Raw genomic sequence first — 8409 nt, forward strand, 5'->3', positions numbered from 1 at the left:
ATGAACAGTCCCAAATCCTAGCATCTTCTATTCAAAAAAGTTGGTGACTGTTTAGAAGAATCTAGAATTTGGAACTGTTTATTTTATTATCAATGTTTAGATGGTTGACAAAGAGACCTAGATGACATTCTTAGGGCATTTTTGACTTCTGAAATATCACTTAATGTCTGATTAACAAACTGGTTAACAGCAGATACTGAATTGTCACATTTTAAAGTTCGGAGACCAAATTGTTACTCAAACCAAAATATACTTGAAAACTTGCAGCTAAAACACGAATTGGGAACATTTCAGAAATTGACCATTCAGAAATAGAGCTCTGATCCACCTGAAGACATTTTGAGCCATCTTGAACAGGCTGGGCAGAATGACTTGGACCGGTCTATTGGGGGGATCCAAAGGCGCATAGCATGACTTGGTGGTGTGAAGCTAGCTGAGTCTAGAGATACCAGACCAATATATGGATCTGGGTGTCCATTACTTGCCACCTATCCCATGTTCACAGTACCTATTCAACGAAGTGTTGTCCTGATTCTTTGAAAATGGTGAAGTGGCAATCCACGGAGACCCAAACCAAGACGGGTCTTCCTACCAAGTTCTGGACCCTCTCTGAAAAGTAGTAGAAAGCAAAAAACCTATCGTGAGAATTCACGTTATACTAATGTTATACTCCACGATGACGAGCTGCAAAATGTGGTAGTACTAATGTTATACTCCACGAACTAGTTTCTAAAGAATTTGACCACTTCAGTGCCCAAAAAAAGGCCAATCAGTCGGCTTCAGTTGACCTTCCGGTTATCAAGAATTACAAAACAAATGCATGTAAATAACACTATGAGAGAGAAAGGGGAAAAAAGCCAACAAAATCTGTGCTCCCTTTTCTACCGCCACTGAAAACGGAACACCGAAAAGAGCACATGTGAAAGCGCAGGGGGCATTCTCTAGCGTACATCCAGGGAAAAGAATTTAATGAAATATTAAAAACAGGATTTTACCTTGAAAAATAATAATCCATCATGGGAATTGGAACGACCCTCCAATCTCAGAACTACCGGACGGAGGATTGATTGCCACCCAGAGGAGGGAGATGGTGATTGCAATGAGGCCTGACCAGACAAAGACAATTGTGGGTGTCCGCCCTCTTCTTCCCATCAATCCTTTAGCAAATGGGTAGAGATGTGCTAGGACCCAGAAACTGAAGAATACTCCACCAATAAGACGACTCCACTGTGGTATAACACTGTATATGGTTCGGCTCACTCCAACTGCAATTGCAATCAGATTGATTATCATGATTGTGATAGGCGGTATCATCAGGGATGTCCATTTGACAATGTACAAGTCCGCAAATTCATCATCCACATCATCCCCAGAAGACTTTGATGTTAAGGTGAAGGAGATCTCTATCCCAGCAACTACTTTCAGTAGCCCCTGAAGAACCGCAGCAAGGTGGGCACTGGTGCCTCCAATCAACCAGAACTGCTCATTCCGCCACCACTCTTCCAGCTCAATGCCTGACCACCTGATTTCAAGAATGGCGAGCATGCAGAGGGTCACAGTGATGGTCAGGAGATAGACAAGGAAGGTAACATTAAGAGTCTGGACAATGAACTGGCCAGAGAAGAGGGATAGTGCTGGAAGGAAGCAGTACACAATGAGGAAGATGGAGGTAAAGGGATAAATTCCAACGTTAAGGTATGCAATCCTCTGCAAAAACTTCATCCTTGGGCTGGCTAAGAGGGCATTGTTGCGAGAGAAAAATATCTCAACAGAGCCAGTGGCCCATCGAAGCACCTGATGGAGTCTGTCAGTAAGATTTATAGGAGCAGTCCCACGGAAGGCATCACGCTTGGTTACACAGTAAACGGATCTCCATCCTCTGTTGTGCATCCTATACCCTGTTACCACATCTTCTGTAACAGACCCATAAATCCACCCAACACGCTGGCCCCACTCAGTTTTATCCTCATACCAGCAGGAAATTACACTGATAGCCTCTGCCACTGTTGATGCATCGAGCAGGTCACGAGGAATAGTGAGAGCACCAGCTGGACGTCCATTCTTCACTGCTGGATGATCAGCAAGTGGGCGACCCTGGAACTCTGAAACAGGGATTGAATCGACAAGTAAAGTCGAGTTGCCAAACTTCTTCGGGAACAAGGCAAGGTTCATGTCTTCATCCTCAGACCCTCCCATCCGAAGGGCCCAGTGTTCTTCAGACGCATAGGAAACTGACCGCTTGCTACGGGTAAAACAGCAACTGCAGCAGCCAGGTTGGTGGTGTTCTTTCACTCGTGGGGGATCAAAACCATAGAGTGCTATTCTGCGAAAAAGGCATCCAGTTCCAACATAGACAGGACCTTGAAGGCCATCAAGGGCTCGCATATTGACATCAAAGAAGACTGTGTTGTGGTTGGCATAGCGGTCTGAAGGGTCAATACCCTCAAATCTCTGGGGAAACTGCACATAACAAATGCGGTCACCGCCACGGTCCATCATGAAGCACATGCCTTCCCTCATCGCCTGGGAGTTGTATATGTAGTGATCACAGTCAAGATTGAGAATAAAGGGGCCATTAGACATTATGGCAGAGGCTCGAACAAGGGCATTCATAGCCCCAGCCTTCTTGTTGTGATCATAGCCAGGACGTTTCTCACGGGAAACATAGACCAACAAGGGTAGACGGATATCAACATCAGTAAAGTCAACGACCTTAGTATCATCAGCAGCAGTGCCATGTAGTGGTTCATCACTGGGAGGCTTCAACATCACCTGCAGTTGTAGTCCAAATAAGTAGGTCAACGTTTTCCATTCAACTTGTACCCCATTTTTTTCTCCACAAAAGAAGAAAAGAAAAGTAAGTAACAAGGTCAAACTAAGTCCAAATAATTATATTCAGAAAACCCTGGCTATCTGATCGATCGTGCTTCTCTAAGCAGAATCATAAAGATAGTCCTGTTAAAAATGATTACCTGTATGATTCCAGCATGATCACCCCTGGAGTGCTCAGATGCATGAAGCAACCAAGTGCCAGGCCAGTGTGTTCCATCAGCCATCCAAGTAGCTTTTGGAACCTTTACACTTTCTACAGGTTCATCACCTGCATTCTGTCTCTGGATCTTCATGGCCTTGATCTCCTCTCGAGCATTATAAGCATCAGAACGGCGCCTGATAGAATCTGGCAGGGCATTGATTCGGACCTTGAACTCATCATACTCACGCTTTACCCGTCTGTAATCCTTCACAAAATCTGGGCGTACCTTGTTCTTGTAAGGATCTCTCTTCAGATTGAAATAAGTCTCTGGGTTCCTGGGTTCAATAGCATGTTTCCGGCAGAATGGAACCCACAAGTTGGCAAAACTTGCAGCTTCAGCCATGGCCTCAAATGTTAGAAGGGCACCTCCATCATCGGACACATAGCAAGCTAGCTTTTCAACAGGGTAATCAGCGGCAAGGATAGAAAGAATGGTGTTTGCAGTGACAAGAGGTGGTTCTTTCTCTGGATCAGCAGTAGAGACAAAGACATCTATTCCTGGAAGATCAGATTTTCCAGTAGGGTTGTTAGGGCTAGGCATTTCAAACTTTTCTCTCAGTACTGCAAGGTCGGTAGAACGATTGACAGGGTAAAACTTGGGGAGCTGATCGAGCAGCCAGGAAAAGGCAAACCAAATCTCACAGACCACAGACATGCCCCATAGCCACATTGCATCATTGTTTGGGTGGCTAACCCTCCATGCCAGAAATAGGCCAAGGGCAGCCATCCTAATAAAGATTAGGAGCCTGAGAAATCAGTGAAAAATGTATCAGAATGATAAACAAGACAACAGAATAGAAAACTACACTTCCATGTTTGTATTTGAGAGTAGATGGGGTTCCCTACAGAGCACGCACTCCAGAGCACACCACAATGCATGGTTGGGATGTACTGTGGGGTGTGCTCAATGGGGAGCCAATCCAAACTGTGTATTTTGGTCTAAGTGGGCATGAATGATTAGAAACTTATCAGGCTAAATGATCGTTTTTGTTTATGGATTAATTAGTTCCCTGAAGAAACATGGCCATAAAGATTGTAATCAATACAATGCAGCATCCAGATACTGTACTTGTCCTATGGTGTCAACGAAATAACATCAGGATCAACATATGCGCATCGAACCAAACAAATGAAGGCAACCCCGCAGAAGCCCTATTGATGATATTCATCATATCTAATACAATCTTTGGGCCAACAAAAGAAAAAATCTTTTCAAAAATATTATAGGAACTAACAAAAACAGGTGTCCAAGGTGGTCACCAATCTGGTTGCAAAACATGCTAAACCCAAAAATCCAAATTCTGAACCATGTTTTCATTCATATGCGAGATAATTGGTGCATATTTGAAACTCATAATATTTCTATCATTGCTTTTATCCATGTGTACACTGAGGCTAGGATCCAGATTGCATAGACCATCTGACAAAAATAAAAGCTCTAATTTCCCATAGTTCTAATTGGTTTCACTCTGACTCGGGACTTGTGAATGCGAGTACAAGATTGATTACCAGAAAAGAAATGTAAGTACAAAGATTCATTTCAACGTTGATTTATTCAAACAATGACATTGATTTATTTATGCCAATTTATCATCATGAACTTGGTATTATTAGTCAATTACACTAATCATATTCTAGGTTATAATGCCTGATTCACCCCAGTTTGTCAATTTATTAATTCCAAATTAAGAATTAAATCAGGGTGAAACAATTATTATAGTTCATAAGTAGGTTTGGAGAATCTGGACAGTGCAAGCAGGACTAATCTACAAACCAAACAACAGGAAGTATTTAAATCCAAAATAAAGCACTTTCCAACAGGCAAACCAGAAATTTTTTTTTAACCAAAGGATAAAGTGGCATCAATAAAACTCTGTTTTCTTTGGATGCCCATGATGACACATCTAAAGATTTTCTCCTTTGCACATTATGTAAGAAGTATAAAGACTGACACCTCAATATATATATATATAAATCCGACAACTTGGAATTGTGACTTGTTAGGGGCAATTCCCCACTATGGATCAATCAATTAATTATTGAGGTGGTGAACCCAGATAACTAAAGCAAGAATCATAAACAGAAAGCAGGTGGTAACTGTGAACCTGCAATTTATGAAAAGGATGAAAATGCAACAATCACCAACCTGTGAATGCATCCAGATTCTTAATTTCTTCTTTTACCAAGAACTACCATGCAGCAATGAAAACAATGGAATGAAAAGAGAAGGTGGCAATTTCAAACATGAAGTCATCAAAACCAGAAAACCTTAATCCAGGTGGTACTTGTCACTTGAACTCTTTCATGTAAATCACCATTTAAAAGACAGGAAAATTAATGAAAAGAGAATCAGTAATAGAGAAAGTAAAAAAAAAAAAAAAAAGCAATAATCGTCAATTATCTGGAAAAGTTATTATACCTATATGGACTAATAATGGCAGTAGGAATTTTCACTTTACGAGTAAGAGGCTTCCATGGTTTGTTAACCAGTTCCGAAGGCTGAGTAATGTCATTATCTTTCCCATTTTCAAAACCTCCACCATCCTGTGGCCAGATAGCATTCCCATATCCATAGGTTCCCTTGGTTTCAAACAGCCACCTATTGTGATCAAAGTCCCCTGTCTGGCTCCTCATCAACATTGACTTCGTTGATTTCATCAGAGACAACCTCCTCTCCATCCTTGACATCCCAGCTGGTGGTGGCAGCTGTGGAAGTGGACGCCCATTATCCAGGGCCATGTCCTCCTGATTGGTTTCCTTGTAGGGATCCTTACAACCTGGGCAAATTCCGTCACCTGTCTTAACAGCATCTAAATAGCAATCTCTACAGATTTTGAAATCACACTCACAAGGAAGGATGTCTACCCCACGCTCATCACTCATTACTTTTCCATCACATCCAGGTATCGCACAGGAAGAACCCTTGGCACCTGCCATCTGTGGATGGCTAGCTTCAGAATCTATCACTTTGTCCATGAGATGAGCGCGAGTTACGCTATTGAATCCACCAGTGAAGAGAGAATTTGACACATATTGCTCTTCAACCTTCTGTGAGATAGATGGATCCATGGAGACCTCCATTGGCTGGTTATCGGGCGTCGGTGGCATGTGCACCGTGTAGTTCATATATTCACCATTGCCAAGTTCATTGTCGAGATCATCCCTTGAGTAGCTTACATAGCGACCTGAAGAAGTCCTCCTGCTAAAGGTCACACTCGGAGGAAGTGGAGGCTTGCTTTGCTGTGAGTCAGGAACGTCAGATGATACCGATAGATTTGATCTGCTTGCCTTGAATGATTTCGACGCCATACCGAAATTGCTGAGACTTGTCTACCAGATCTTGAAACTTTTGAAAAGAAACAACAATGCAAACTCTGTAAGCAACCCTTTCATTGAATAAACCAGAGAAAAAGGCTCAATTTTAGTTTAGAAATCCTCTACAGAAGCCAAGATCTCGCCTTATCAATCATAATCATCCTATAAAAAAAACCGCTTTTGAATCTTTGCGATGAGCATTTTTGAGTCTAAATATCTAAAAAGGTTTTCTTCAAATGAAAAACAAAAGCAATATCTGCTCGAATCAAGACACAAGGTAAAGCTCGCATTGAGCCAAAAGAACCGGAAATCTAACAAAAATCACAGAAAATGGTAGTTTAAAATCATTAGATTCAAGTGAATCTACTATGAGAGTTCCGACAAAACATGCAAGAACAAGGGCTTAAAAATTACATTAAAAAAGCAAGTAGATAATTCAGTTAAGAGGAAAATCATTTCAGTCAGCTGATTTACCTGAAATCTCTATCGGAAAGCCAGTAAAGATCACATCCGACCAGACATCGCTAAAGACTAGGGTTCTAAATGGAAGATCGGTTCTGATCCTATAAAGTTTCTGATAAGGCCGTTGTACGTCTGAAACTTTCAAAATAGATTATGAGATGTTCCCCAGCAGTCTGATGCGTTCATGGAAAGACACACACAATGAGACAACCTTAGCACGCCATTTTCAAAACCTCTTCCTAAACCCTCTTTAGTCATTCAAAACAGAAACTTGCTATTACCAACTCTCTCAATCTGAACCTTCAAGCAGAAACTCTTAAAAACCGCCGCTCTCCGGCAGAAAACCCTAACCCTTACAGACAAAAAGCTGCAGAGCTTCAAGTGCACATTAGGGTTTTTCTTTCGAGCTGCAGAATTTTCGGACAAGATGAAGCAGAGCTTGCTTCTTTTTGTTTCCGTTTTTAGTTTTTTTTCCTTACAAACGATGGACTCGAGTCGATAGAGTGAGAAAAGCCAGAATTTCGGGTTGTAAATAGGGGTAGGGTAACGGGAGGAGCCGTTTGCCACGTGGCAATACACTCGATTGTTTTTGAATTTAAATCAAAGCCAAAACGCTATCCGGCTATCGTTTTCCAAGGCGGTGTGGTCGCACCGTCGCAGCGTATGCGTATGCGACTGGGTGTGCTGTGTCGTCTTTCTGTATCCGTTTGGTTTGGTTTGGTTCCTTGAACGTTCAATTTTGGATCCCGAGAATACCCCTGCCCTCTTTTCGTAAAAGTTTCACAAAACGGTCAGGGGATTTTGACTTTTGAGGGTTGGCCGGTTGGGGCTCTTTACCTGATTCAACGGTTCAATTTTCTCGACCGTTGTTGTTGGTTCCCTTTTCAGTCTCATAGACTGTGAATATGGTCTATGAACAAATATCACCGTTGATAAATGATCACTTTTTGCGGCTTTTCAGTATTTAAAATTTTTTGGACCGTTGGTAGCCATTTTATGCCTTATAAACTGCGAATATGATCCATCAACAAATATGAAATATCACCGTATGATGATTTCATTACAGATAAATGCTAGCAAGTAGTAAGAGTTCAAAATAGTCGCTATTAACTATATATAAACCAACATTCATTACAGATACAATAAACTCGTCCACCCTGCATCAGTGCATGTACTGTTTATTCACAGCCTGTAGTAATTATTTTGGGCCCACATTGAATATCTTTACTTTAGACTGCTTATACATGTCTTGGTTTCACGTCAATTCCATCCAAACCTTAATAAATCTAAACTGGAGTGGTCATTTATATTTTCTTTCAAAGGTTAATTAAATTAAATTAAATCAGTGTAAATTTTTACATCGCTCTTGATTTATATCGATTTTAAACAATCTGTGTTTTTAGGATGATTGTTTAACCCACTCAACCCTGTATTATTGAGACTAAAGCCCTATCCATTTTATAGAAAGTTGTTGAGAAGGGAAAGTGCATTTATCTGTTTTAGCTATAGAAAGCTATTATTAAAATGAGCAATTTTGTTCAATCCATGTATTATAATTTTTATATACCGATGAAAAAGTTATTTATTCATCTAAAAAC

The 8409-nt window shown here is 41.1% G+C and overlaps 1 protein-coding gene across 1 annotated transcript; it reads right to left on the minus strand.

The window, feature by feature from the left end:
* Window positions 1–717: 717 nt before the first annotated feature.
* Window positions 718–7316, minus strand: LOC148864739 (cellulose synthase-like protein D3). The gene is made up of 4 exons (XM_088980389.1): window positions 6824–7316; window positions 5454–6380; window positions 2973–3780; window positions 718–2772 (listed from the first exon to the last, which is right to left on the minus strand). The coding sequence occupies exons 2-4, from the start codon at window positions 6341–6343 to the stop codon at window positions 1015–1017; spliced, it is 3456 nt and encodes a 1151-aa protein (XP_088836515.1). The 5' UTR covers window positions 6344–6380; window positions 6824–7316; the 3' UTR covers window positions 718–1014.
* Window positions 7317–8409: the final 1093 nt, after the last annotated feature.

Source organism: Nelumbo lutea, chromosome 3 (genome assembly GCF_056320005.1).
Source record: "Nelumbo lutea isolate HS-2025 chromosome 3, American lotus-T2T, whole genome shotgun sequence".
Classification (NCBI taxonomy): domain Eukaryota; kingdom Viridiplantae; phylum Streptophyta; class Magnoliopsida; order Proteales; family Nelumbonaceae; genus Nelumbo; species Nelumbo lutea.

Bases quoted from the DNA above. Each gene is read 5' to 3' on its own strand.
- LOC148864739 (XM_088980389.1), bottom strand. From the start codon at position 6,343: ATGGCGTCGAAATCATTCAAGGCAAGCAGATCAAATCTATCGGTATCA. The intron at 3,781-5,453 runs GTATAATAACTT...CTGATTTCTCAG, and splicing joins GCCATTATTAGTCCATATAG to GCTCCTAATCTTTATTAGGA. The intron at 2,773-2,972 runs GTAATCATTTTT...CTACAACTGCAG, and splicing joins ATCATGCTGGAATCATACAG to GTGATGTTGAAGCCTCCCAG.